Raw genomic sequence first — 14055 nt, 5'->3', positions numbered from 1 at the left:
ATGGTAAGACTTTATATCAATGAATGCAAATTACATAAATATGACAATAAAACACAGATTGCTATTAAAAGTGGTTAGCAAAACTTTCTAGTTATTGTTATTTAAATGGTTTGACTTTCAAAATTAACTAAACTCTGATTATAATAGTTTGGTAACATCCAAGGACATGACAGAGTCAACTTCTTAACTTAACTTAGGTAGTAGCATTCTGATGAAAACAGGACTTGATTCGACAACTATTACTAAGGATAGTTTTTGGTGTCGAAATATTAAATGTTTTAATATTAGATACATTTGTTTCCTTCTTGGATTAATCACTTTACTATTATATGTAAGTTAACAATGCACTTTATTACCTTGACATTTGTTTCATCCCACGACAAGGCATTATCCACTATTTTATCCCTGAAGAGAGAACCTCGAATAGTTATGTTAAACCTTTGTCCTTTCGATGCGTTTAACTTTGACATTTGTGGATACATTCTAGGCAAGCAACGACTGCAATTTACTCTTCATTAACTAGTTAGTTAATAGTTAAGGGACTAAAGAGTGGGTTCTTATATGGCTGAGGGATATGTGTTAATAAATTAGCAGCATTTTAGAAGCATGATTCATTATTTTGAAGTCAAATCTATTGTTTTTTAACGATTAGTTCTTATTCATATTAAAAGCAAAAAACTTTGCAATATTAGTAAAGAATATAAACTAAAGTATTGTATTCAATGTATTAAATTCCCTGCATAGATATAAATAAAATGACTGATTAACCACAATCTTAATCAGCATTTTATACAAATGATTACAAATAATACAAGTGACTACAATAATTATCCCATGATTGTAAGGAGAGAAATAAATAGACATATGTATAAAAAACCTTTCAATTAAATTAATCATATTTGAAATAAATCATTAATGTGTGAATTATTAGTATTGAATGAACGATATTAGGGAAGTTTTATTTGTTCCTTTGAAGATTTTTAACTTTCAAACCGATTAATACAAATCTTTACAATTAGTTAATTAAAGCGTCTTCGATCTAATCAATATATAGTACAGAACTAGGATAGGACGATTCCTATGACAGATTACATCAAAATTTACCTGATGAATGAAATTTGATTTTACTTTTGACTGCACCTTGAGCTGATGGTGTTATTAACATGGGCATTCCTTTACTTTATATGGCTTAGATGCCCCCGCATTGGAATCAATGTCAAACAGTTGCATTGGCCCCATATACCTTTATCGTTTGTGGTTACTTTTCTGGTGTAAGCGAAACCAAAACCAAAAACCAACACCCACAATCAGAAAAAGTATCTGTCGCTCTCTTGTGGTTGTATCTTGTTTACTTTACATCGACATCCCATGGCATCCAACATGTTGGAGACCATATCACATTGGAGCGGCCAAACAGCTCCAACAGCTCCAACAGTTCCAACTGTTGCTTATTCATTCGAGAAACAAACGTCGAGCGAGTCGGACGTGTTTTTGAGCGCTCCAATCCCTCCAATCCGAGGCGAGACTGTCGAACCTCTCAGTGTGAATTTTTTATTACTTTGGCTATTTAAACACGCTTTTCTGTTTTGGCCTGTTGACTGTGGAGTGAAGCGAACGGAGTTGGTACGGTACACAGAGCATACGAGTTTTTCAAGTGTGTGTGCGTGTGTGTGTGTGTGTGCGAGTGTGTGTAGTTGTGCATTTCAACAAGTGTTTCAGAGTGCGAAACAAATAAAAGCTAAAGCAAAGCAAAGCAACAAGCAAATGACAAACAACAAGAGCTAAAGCAAAAAAAAATAAATAAAACAACAACAAAATCCAAGTTCGCTTAGCTTATCAGAGGGGCAAAAAATAATATATACATATACACAAAGAAATTATAAAAATATTTATAATAATAATGCAAGCAAAAGTTAACTTGAAATTAGAAAAGCGCTTAGCTCGGCATTTCGATTGAGTAAAAAATAAAAGTGAAAATTAAATGCTGATTTGTGAGAAACATTTTGATACTTATCAGACCACAAAGCGAGACTATATATTGAAGCCCAACTTTATCTTCTCAGAGACTTTGGTCAATCTGGACTAGCGCCCTTTTCAGATACTTTTATCACTCTCCAAATAAAACCAACTTAAAATTGGAGTCAGAAACTTTTGAATTATACCTTTTCGTATTTCATTATCGAGAATCATCACTAGAGACTCTGAAAATATTGAATCTTGCTCAAGTTGACAGAAATCGGTCCCTGTTGCCAGTTGCCCAAGAACCGATCCAATAACTATTACATTCTATCAATTGTCTGTGCATTCTGTGTCAATTGATTTGGATTTCATCGATTGCTGTCTGATGCGAGACACTTTTGAAATTTGAAACGATTCGAGACCCATAACAAGTCTGCGATCGTAGCCGACCCGAGGCAAAGCTCTTGAGCAAACGCCCTAATGTCAAGGTCTGGTCTACACTCTACACTTCGGTTTCATGTTGGCTTAATGGTCTTGACCTCCATTGGTTTCACCAAATTACCTATAACCATAATTGATTTTCGCCCCTCCTCCCTCCACCTCACCTAATTCAGCATATTTGCCCAATAGAGATGCATTTGAAATCTTTTCACACTAATTGAAGTAATTATCATTAAAGAAAACAACCAAAAAAAGAAGAAGTTATATCTACGTGAAGCCCATAAAACGAACTTCAAATAATAAAAAACAAAAAAATAGTGTTAAAACAAAAATAAACTACACAAGAAGAGGAGAAAAAATAATAATAAAAAAAGTTTAGCAACCTGCAAGAAAAAGAAAAAAAAAACCAAACGACTTATGAATTTTCACAACAACTTGATGTTTGTAACGGATTTTCACAAAACTTGGCAAAAGTTTATGGCAAATTTAAGTTAATTTTCCGTTTTGCCTTCTTGTTTTTGTTTATTCGTGTTATTTTTTTGGTCTCTTGCTACCGTAAAGCAACTGTGTATACATTTTTTTCGAAGAACGGACTTCCATTCTAGTGTGCCAATCGAGAGGTGAGTTTTGTGTCGTTTATTTATACTTTTTTGAGATTATTGCTAAATAATTTCGGATTAAGCAAAACCCCAAAAATAATTGCATAGCCAAGCATATTTTGTGGTAAAGGCGGCAGCAGATGATTGACTTGACCCATCAACAGTTTTAGCAAAGACGGCAAAGAAGCCAATGCAAAAGCCATTTATCTTGTCTTTGGAGTGGGGTTTTAGCCACAATAAGAAAAACAACAAAATTGTCCTTAGGCTAAGAGATGACTACTTCAGGGAAAGTTTCGAAATTTATACACAAAATTTAAGATGTTAATACCTGTGATGCTCTTTATGCTCTGCAATAAAGTCTGGCTTATGGTCAGGTCCTTTAGTCAACTAGAAAAAGGTCCTGTAGTTTGAGGAATAGATCTTTTACATATCGTAAACAGCTTTAAAGAAACATTTAACTAGTTTAGAAAACGCTAAAAACTCACTTGTTCACTAACTAAGACTTAGTTGCAACATTTATCTCACATCACTAATTTTTCCAATATGAGATAATGTTGAAAATTGTTTATAAAACTTAAGAGTAAGATTTTCTCAGGGGTAAGTTTGAGGGAACCTTAGTCTGAGATACTTGTGAGAGATACTTTTTATAAATTTGAAAACTTAAACATTGTTCAATTTTGGCATGTTAATTTTGGATTTTGATAGTTGTTTGCTTCTTCTAAGAACGATCACCTAAAGTCCTTTTAGTCTTGTTGTGGGCTCCCTTCTTGCATGTCCTTGCCAACACTTATTCTTCTGTGGAAACTTACTTTAAAATTCTAAGCCAAATACAAAATTATTTCTCGATTCATATTAATTCCCTACTTTACATCGTAAAATTGGTTACACAGTTTTGAAATCATAATACTAAAATAATTTACATAAAAAACTTAATATCTTTTATTGATTTTTCCAATTCTAAGAATAAGTACTTATTTACTTGTTAACTGTTTTTAGGGTTTTACCCATATTTAACTTACATTTTACTTATTTTCGTATTGTACTTGTTAGATTAATTATGGAGTTAGATATTTTGAGAATTTCCGAAGTCGACACAAAGTCATTAGTTCAGTTGGTGGTGAAGAAAAATCTTTGTATGTTCCGGCCTGGTCGGATCATTAAACTATGCATCAATTGTTCAGGTGTAACCGCAACAATCGATTTCAATACCATAAAGTTTGTTCAACCCGAAAAACGAGAAACAAAACAAACCGCAACCGAAAGCGAAATGTGTAGAGACAGAGTCAAGATGCGAGATACATAAGATACAAATAGAAAAACAGACAGACAGTTAGACAGACAGATAGACAGAGAAGGAGAGATAAACTCAGCATGAACTTCAATATCTTGCCACAAAGATCTAATGTCATTAAATTCGCACAAGGTTAGACAAGCCCAAAAAACTAACTCCAACTGGTTGGGGGGAAACAAAACTTTTCATTTCATCGTTGCCACTTCTGATGACGGTTGCTGGAGGTCTTATTGCACCTGTTCAAATAGCAATCCAGCCCAGAGATCAAGTCAACATTCGATTTCACTGTCAGCTCATCATTTCGCCAATAAAGTGTGTGTGTGTGTTTCTGAATTGTTGGATTTTACGTCATTTTAGGTATTTTCTTGTATTTGTATTTAGTTTTGTTGTTTTGCCTGGGAAAATGGTTTGTGGCAAGAAAACCGCCATATTCTTTCTACTCATCAGCATTTGGGGCACCATACAATTGTCATTGATGGGCATTTTCTGTGCCACGAAGTCACTGTCATTTATTGAAGACATACCAGTTAGAGAAGTCTACTCTACTTTGGAGGAGTTTCAAAAGGATGCCGATACGGCCTTTCATGCAGTGGCCGTACGTTGTTTTGTTACGGCCGCAATGTATCTATGCCTGGCCATTATATGCTTCATATGCTTGCGTCGCAACAGGGCCAACGAGAAGAGGCAACAGTTGCAGCAGCAGCAAGAGAAGGCCCAGAGGGAGAGGGATAAGATGGAGAAGCATCAAACACCATTTGTTGAACCCCAATCTATTCCAAAAAAGCCAAGAAGACAACACTAGTACCCGTAAATGCATTTTGACCATCGCTCTCTAAGGACTCGGGTTTAGGCTAACCTTGAATCTATTTTCTATTTGCATAGAGTTCTTTTGACTTTTGCCAAAAATTTGACTCTTTTTGCTTTTGACTGAATGATTTTGAAGAACCATCTAACAGATTAATGAGGAGGAGAAGGAGGAGGAAGAGGAGTGGGATGGGATAGGAGTTGGAGAGTTAAAAAAAAAGGTAGAACAAGTTTGTTGACCGCATTCTATAAGCTTTAACTTCTTTATCTCTTCTCTTTCTATTCGTTTCAGTTTCTTTATTATGCATTCGTCTCAACTAACCAATTTTGACAAGTTTCTTGTTGTTGCTGTTGCTGCTGCTGGTAGCTTGTTGCTTGTTGCTGGTAGTGCACGTGACACCTTCTTTTTCTTGGTCTTAGTTCTGTTTTTTTATTTTTTTTATTTTTTGGGTCTCATAAATTTCCGTGAAATATTTTTTTGATGCGCTTCAACATGCTAATGTGGTGTGGGTTGGGTCTTGGTCTGGGTCTGGCTCTGGGTTTGAGTCTTCGTCTGCATCAGAGTCTGGGCGTCTGACTGCTCTTCTCTGTAGGCGCTTATCTTGTAGATTTGTTGTACATGAAAACCGTTGTGTAAATTATTGTACACGATTTTCTACAGTTGTTTACATCAGTTATATATATATATCACAGATATTTGTATACTTCCCTTATCAGACAAAAGTGCACGAACAGTGTGGGTCATTTGAATAGTAAATTGTCTAAGAACCTTCATGTTTATGACTAAAAGAACTTTCAGAGACCCAAAGTTGACTACTTTAACTAGAAGAAACATGTATGTCTCCATTGAATTTAGATTATCAGTTAATGTCTTACATATATATATAGGTCAAGTGTGGTTTGGATCACAGACTTAAGTGGTAAAAAAAGAGAAGCCATTTAGGGATCTAATGAAGAAGTGAGAGGCAAATATATTCTACATATAGACATACCTTCTTATACCTTCTATACAAAATATATATTTAAACCTTTTTTTTGAGGATCCTGAAGCTGATATACATATGTATGTATTCACTAGTTTAGGTGACTGTATGGAGAATAGATCTATATTTGTATTGTCAATCAATGTGTAGCTAATTGTGTTAATATAGCAGTATATGCATATGTCGATCTGAATCATCGGAATTCTCAGAGCTGTGGCCATGAAATCTTTAATCGAAGCTTCTTCTTACATTTAGATTGGAACCTTCCGGATAGAATCATTCTATTAATACTTGAATTGATTCCATAAATAGCTTCGAGTAAAGATTACAAGTTACAACTTTAATCTTGCCATTTTCTCCATGTCAGACTATAATTTCATATAGATTAAAAAAATATTCTTAATAAATCTTCATTTTGCAATGTTTCATTTAAATGGTCTTATACTTTCAAATGTGATGTCTTAGTTTGGTAATGAGATAAACAATTGGAAATAAAGGTATGGCCAATCTTTCTAAAATCGTCTGAAAATTGGCCAAGTTTTGGAGTATATAGTATTGAGAGCTTTGAGCGAAAGAGTATTAAAAGAACTATTAAAAGAACTCTCAAAAGTGAAAGATTTTGGGAAGGAAAAATTCTCTAAATTCAAAAGTTGATTTCAGTGCCCTAGAAACGTTTTTCCAATCTTGAGAGGTTTCAATTTAGTAGAAAACATCTTGAACACTTTGCAACACCTTTCTCCTCCGAATTTCTGAATCAAATAATACAATCAAGTAACAAGTAACAGTTGATAATTCCTTCAAGTTTGGCATGTGACCATAGATATATATATTTAATCATTCCAACTTACACATTTCGAGAAATTTATATTAGCAAAAAAAACAAAATAAATAGAAATTCGGTGCGAAACGAATAATGTCCAGAATTTTGTTGGCCGCAACGGCCCGACTTGTGCGTAATAGTGAGTATTATATTCTGTCTTGGTTCTTAGGAATCTGAATTGTTTGATTTTCAGTACGCAACGGCGAGATGTTTCACAATATGACACAAAGGATATCGACGGGCAAACTTATGTCACCATTTGCCAGCAGTCGCAGTCAGGCGAAGGGCCCCCCAAGCGTCAACAGCTCCCAAGTGTCCAGGAGCTCAGGCCGAGGTACCCAAATTGAAGCCCGGATACTTCCCCAGTGGCGGTATGCATGCCGTATTCAGTGATCTACCCCAGCCAGAGGGGGGATTTCTTTAAGGCCTGGAATGCCAAGAATAGCAAATATAATATGGTTCTCTTGAGCGGTGTGGTTGCTTTGTGTGGTGCCATCGCTCTGAGTGTATCCAGTGGCCTATTGAATCTTTATTGGGCCATACCCGAGTACCCCTATAACCCGGATGAGATGGAGGATTTCGCCGCCGAGGAAGAGCGCAGGCAAGAGGAGAAAGAAGAACGCGAGGAGCGTCATCGGGATCGTGTTGAGGCCAAAGAGCTGAGTCAACGACGTCGTGCAGCTAGGGATAACATGGCCCGCGAAAAGGAATTGATGGAAAAGGACATGGATGAAGGCATCAGCGATGCTGAAATGGAGGAGCTGCAACGACTTGGCCAAGAACGTGAAGAGTTCAATAAGTGGGAAGCCGAGGAAATGAAGCACATAGAGGAGAAGGAAAAGGAACGTGAAAAGATACGCAAAGAGAAGGAGAAAATCCGTGCCGAGAAGCAGAAAGAGCGTGAGAAGAAGGAGCAGGAGCGCGACAAGCAATTGGAGAAGGAGGAGCAAGAGCGCGAAAAGCAACGTGAAAAGGCCCGCAAGGAGCGTGAAAAGCAACGCAAAGAGGAAGAAAGGGAAGCCGAGAAGGCCAAAAAGGCTCAAAGGGCCTAATCTTATGCCCCACTCTCCTAACTACTGCGTCCTCTTAGTATTAGTTTTACACACTGAGTTTTACACACAATTTGCTCGAAAAACCAAGCCAACCAAAACAAATCCCTAAAATGAAATGAATGAGAGATAATGTTATTCACTTTTAACAATAAAGGCCCACACATTGTGCTATGCAACAACAATGTTGCATCTGAGGGAAGAATGCAGATACTTTTGACCCAAATGAGCTGCAAGTGTGTGCTGGACCCCCATTGTCTCTCTCTCTCTATGCTGATTGCCTTTTTCTGCTCTGCTTGTGGTCATGGTTATAGCTAGTCATAGAAATTAGTTCCCCTCCCTCTGTTTGTCTCTCTCTCTCTCTCTCTCTCTCGTTGAAAGGAAATGGCTCATTGCATATAATCAACGCGATTGCTGGCAAAAAACCAAATTGTATATCATAGATATACGCACAGTCAATTTCAATTTTCGAATTGGTGGTGGCTTCAATAGCAAACCACTGTCCCCCCACATCAACATGGACAATGGCCACTTGTTGTCTGCGGGGCTAATAATCAAATGCATACACAGACACACACAAACATACGATTTATTAAATGAGAATTTGCTACTGCACCACACCAAATGGCCACATGGCCACATGGCACTTCATGGCACGGGCACGCGAGACCTAGGCATAGTTGGCGATAGATAGATAAATAGTTAGTTGGCCCCGCAAACACACACTCCGCCTCCCTTGGCTCCACCGAACGAGTGCATTGGGTATCTGTTTCTGCTCTTTTGCACTGAATGTGCTCACATAATGAATCACAATCGTCATCAGTTAAGCTTGGCTTATCATTAATCAAATTAGCTCCAGCAGCCAAGAGATCCACACACACACACCGAGACACTGAAAGAGGCAACTTGCAACAAGCAAAACACTTGCTTGTTGTCTTATAGGCACATCTGCAACGGTTTACAGTGGTTTACATTCAACGTGGGGCAAATGCAGTCAATTGTTTTATTAATTAAATTAATTAGAACAGATCTGATTACGTCTTTCCACATAATGCAAGGCAATTGATCAACAATTTATCTATATAGAATTTAAGGTCAAATTTGGCTTTATGGTTTGGAATACCTAGTTCTTACATAGCTTAGCTTCTTGAAGTTCGAATGCAAACTCTGAAGATTACTTTAGTAGAGTCTCTCGAAGACTTCTCCTCTTACATGAGGGGTCCATTCTATTCTCTTTTGGGCTAAATGACACACTGTGCCTGCAGTTTGCCCACATCAGCATTTTGCTGTTGTGCAATTTATCATTGCCAGTCTATTCGGTATTCTATATAAGTATGATGCTTGGCTGCTTGTAAGTAACTAGCTAGTACCGATCCGATCCAAAGGACTGGCAACTGCCACGATTACTGTCACCCTGTCACCCGATGTTGCCTTATCTGGCTTTTATAATGCATTTATACCGCAATTTGTTTGAATTAGCTTACAGACTTACAGAATTTTCAGATTTTCGTTGTTTCTTTTTGGGGCGTGTTCGAAAGCCAAATTCAACTAGATTATGATGAGGAAAGTAGTCAACTCTCACTTAAAAGCCAATTAAGGGGAGCGGCAAAGAAGGTACGCTAATTAAACAAATTGGCCAGGTAAACAAATTGACCAATTTGCGGTCAAAATCGAAGAACTCTTTCACCATTCATCTCAGTCTCTCTCTCTCGTCTGTCTGTCTGTCTGTCTGTGAGCGTGCCAAGCTACTATTGCCACCGTTTTTTGTTATTGTTATATTGAGGTCTTACCGCTTTTAGAAAGCGCCGATATAACAATTCTATTGGCCAAGTGAGTGGGTCATTCAATAGCCACCACCATGTTCTACTCTCCTCTATATGTGCAATCAATTTGCTAGACTTCTTATTCTAGGCCTCATCAGCTGAGGCAGAACTTCTTGCCGTGCAACTCACGTAGCCTTTTCTTTTCTTTGGACTCTTGCAGCTGACTCATGCCCGTAATCATTGTAATGAGCCATTTCTCTAGTTACTTTCTTCGCCGTTTGAGCCTACCAACATATACATACATATGTATGTATGTATGTGTGTGTGTGGACAAGGCATTTTTAATTAATATTTGTTTTGTTTTCTCGTATGAAGTAAGACTGGCTGTCTGTCTGCCTGTCTGCCTGAATGTCTGTCAGCTGGTCTTCAGTAAAAACTCCCTTCTTTCTTTTTTTTTTTTGCCTTTCTGCCTTCATCGGGCTTCGGGAGGGTCTTGGCCAGCCTTTAAGCCAACGAGCACGCCTCCAATTTGTGGCCTCTGTGTCTCAAATTTGTTATATGTAAGAGAGGTTCATGATGGCGGTCAACTTCGGTGATTTTAGTCTGAAAAGTGAAATATTAACAACAGTGAAGCAAAAGCCCCTCACACAAACAACGAAAGAAAGTCTCTTCAAGTAGTTAAATGTCACACTTTAAGTGCATTATGTAATTCACAGAAGCTTTAGCCAGGATCAGGCGTTTAAGCCTGGCAAAGAGTAGCAAAAAGTATCGCTAATTGTTTAAACGTCTTTAACCAACATCTAAACAACTTGACTAAAGTGGCAATTAAGTCTTGGTTTAACTAATTAGAATGTTTTTTACGATATTCTCTTGACACACCTTACGATTTTCAAGCTCGTAATAACAGTAATTCAATAAGCCTATTTTATGGAGTGAATGTATAGATTAATGGCTTAAAAGGCTATGGATAAAAGTAAAACGATTAAGAGACAATCCTTCATCGAAAGCTTTTCAATTGACCATGTAATTTAATTGACTCAGCTATAAATCTTTATCAGGAATATCTAATTTCTTGGCAACAGAATCGAAAACTGTCCTAGATTGATTTGCACAACTTTCAGATCATATTATAAGAGAAAATATAAAAGTCCACTAAAGTAGACTATAAATTGTAAGCAAATCAGGGATTTCCAACAAATGTTTGCCATTTTCGACCCACTGTGCGGGTGGGTATGGCTCCATATAACTACCGTTCGTTCATTGACTTTGTTATAAATTAAATTATTTTGTGTTGCAAAATAATTTATACATATATCGTTACACCGTTTATGCGGAGGGCGTAAGCGGTTAATTCGTTTCCCCCGCGCCTTATGATAAAGTACCGCTAAGGCCACCTTCGCATCTTTTGGACCAATCTGGCTGGGTTATTTTTTGCTTTTCGGCAATAAAGTAATTAAAGTCGTGACACTGTTCGCATATTTCATATCTGTCTCTCCCTCTGTCTGTAGCTTCATTTCTACCTTCTTGGAATCTGCTTTTGGCTTATGGCCAAGAGGATTGACCGATTTGGACGGGAAAACAATTTGCATTTAATTGGGCTTGCGTCTCATAAGATGATGATGATTAGTAATATGGTTAATCACATATTAATTTTCACTCAATTTCATTTTTCAACGAACAAAAAATAAAATTCCTCGGTAGCGAAAGTTACAACTGTTTTCGAGTTTTTCTTTAACTGTTAATCGTTTTACTTTTGCCCACGTTTTTTAATTGCCGCCTTGGCTTGGCTTTGCCTTCATTATGTGAGGATGATCATCACATCATTGGCCAGCTTGGCCAACTGGCCAACAATCTACCATTTAGCAACTTTGGCCATAATGAGATGTTGATGTGATGGCCATGTTAAGAGCGTGTGAACTTCATTACAAGAATAACTAAATGAATGACAAAAACCATGAAATGTCTCCACTTTTCCATAGATTTTACTTTTATTTGCAAACGGCCGAAGAGCAGGTGGCGGAGGTGGAACTGTCAAGATGTCGGCCGAAAAAAGAGAAAGAGCCAAACTAAAAAATGCCAATACTTACGATAAATGCGTTATTCAATCGACAACAACAACAAATATTTCAATTGCAATTGTCAGCAAAAGAGACAACATTTTTCTGCTCTCATTTCGTTCGGCAGTTGTCAACCAAAAAATTGGGTCAATGCGATGACAAAGAAATTTTTTAATGATGCTAAGTGGGGCTAATTGATCAAAGATATTTTGGCCACTTTTTGTCTTTTTAACGTAACAGGAAATGGCATGGAATATTTAAAGGCTTAAAATATGCCATTGATACGAAAATTGAACCCTTCAAAGGCACGACCAAGAAAAGGTGTACACTTCATTTAACTTTTACTTTAACCGACACCAGCTTAAACATTTTCAGCTACAACTCGAAATATTTTGCGGAAGTTGTTTCAGTAGTTGTTCGATTACTATTTGCCGGAAGGGGGCGTGATCAAACATTTTGTTCCAGTTTACTTGCTCTGACCTTCCGGGAACTTTAAACATTTCAACTACTCTTAATCGCTCCAACCCATTAAAGACATTGGCATGTGTTTTCACTTTTTCAAACAGTAGCTCGAAACTATTTCACAAAAAAGTAGTTAGTTTCCTCCACAGTACTATAGACACTTTTCACACCAATGTTTATTGCTATCTTGGAGGGTCGTGTGGAGTCTAAATAGATCCATCTACTCTGGATAACAGTCTGTTTTTAAGGAATGACTTCAACTAAGGTTCGAAAATGCAGTTAAACTCTTTTTACCTTTTATTTAAATACATTTCATTTTAATTTTTGCTACCTTTTCTCATTTAAAAGACTTATGATTGAGCTGGCTTAATGAACGAAAGTGTAAGCGACGCATTTTACTTGTGATTCGCAAGTAGTTTTAGGTGACATATTTAGGTATATGAGATATTGTATGTATATTTAAGTCAAATAAATCTGTTTAAATTCTTTTATTTAATATTAAAATAAATAAAACTGTGTTGCTTATTATTGGATTTTCACAGATTTTTACATTAGTTAATTATTCTTAGATTGTAATAGTGATACTTAAAGTTTTTATATTCTTCCATCTATATTTGAGGTCATTAAGTTATCTTTATTGCAAAACACTTTACTGTCTGGTATTACTTTATGCCTAAAAGAAAAACAATTATTTACTTAATAACATTGTCTGTAATACTGTTCATATACCAATATGTTTTATTATAAGACATTTTTCCAATACCTCAATACATGATCTTTCAACTTATTGGAAATGTTTGTAAGTAAGTTCATTCACTTTATACAAATGTATAAAGCTATTACATACTCTTACGCCTCGGGCAAGATCTAAGAAAATTTCCTAACAAATTAGTTATATGCGGCCAGAAAGCCATCATCAGCGAAAGACTAGAAGAGCCATTCAGAAATCATCATCTTAAAATTAATGTCAAAATAATAACAAATTAACTGAGGCAACAGAAAGAAAGACAAAAAATATACACAAGAGGTAGACAGCGAGAAATGAGTCTTAAAGAGAAAAACGGTAAACATATCTGTATGATATATACATAGATATGTTTATGCCCAGCAGCAGGTTGGTTAATAAACATTAGGCCCAAAGAGATGACTTTGACGATGTGGAAAAGGCGTCAACTTGTCAAACATGGCTAAGAAAATGTTTATGTATTTGTTTTTAACGGTTAAGATAAAACCGTAAAGGGCAAAAAACTGCATTTATCCCTTTCGTTTGAGCTACTCCACCGATTTCTTAGGGTGAACAAACATTTAAAGCGCGTGTCAAGTGCACGATCAGACGGAACAAAGAAGTGATTAGGTGAGAGAAGAGTTTAGTTACTTCTTTTTGGGAACATTTAAGCCAAACACTTTGCCTAATGCCATTGCTTTAACTATGTTTTTGGTAAGCCCCCTTGGGCTTTCCTCTTTCTCTCTCTCTCACGATTATGTTTTTCTTTTCAGTCAACGGAAGTAGATACACAATTCACTTGGCTCGGCGGAGGGGGCCGACAATCAAAAGTCGTTGGAAGCACTTGGCTGTCTTTTGCGCCTTTTCGTCGATTCTTTTCTTTAGTTTTGTGTTTTTGTCTTCTTTGGGGTCTTAACTCTTTGCCACGCCAATATGCTTCTTGAGAATTTTATGCTTGAGTCATCATTCAAACGGTTTAGCTTTAATATTTGTATGTTTTATTGTTTGTGTGACGCTTCCGTTTGCCATCTTCTTCGTAGTACCTCTTCCAACCATCCCCCCGCCTGCCCCCTGCCAAATACAATATCTAAGCACTATTCAGT

General features: G+C 36.8%; 2 protein-coding genes across 3 annotated transcripts in view; both read left to right on the top strand.

The window, feature by feature from the left end:
* Positions 1-1474: 1474 nt before the first annotated feature.
* The window catches only part of a (arc), a 37674-nt gene continuing 25093 nt past the window's right edge, over positions 1475-14055 (top strand). The window contains exons 1-2 of one of the 2 annotated variants that reach the window (XM_068289806.1): positions 1475-1623; positions 2639-3020. The gene's annotated coding sequence lies outside the window, so the exon portion shown is untranslated. Of the gene's footprint in view, positions 3021-14055 lie in introns of both variants that reach the window. The other variant, XM_068289804.1, reaches the window with a different exon arrangement.
* On the top strand, positions 6879-8155 carry gom (gomdanji). The gene is made up of 2 exons (XM_068290471.1): positions 6879-7036; positions 7091-8155. Exon 2 carries the CDS (start codon positions 7275-7277, stop codon positions 7947-7949), a length of 675 nt encoding a protein of 224 aa, XP_068146572.1. The 5' UTR covers positions 6879-7036; positions 7091-7274; the 3' UTR covers positions 7950-8155.

Source organism: Drosophila tropicalis, unplaced genomic scaffold, assembly GCF_018151085.1.
Source record: "Drosophila tropicalis isolate 14030-0801.00 unplaced genomic scaffold, ASM1815108v1 contig_593, whole genome shotgun sequence".
Taxonomy (NCBI): domain Eukaryota; kingdom Metazoa; phylum Arthropoda; class Insecta; order Diptera; family Drosophilidae; genus Drosophila; species Drosophila tropicalis.
This window is presented reverse-complemented; position numbering and strand designations above follow the sequence as displayed.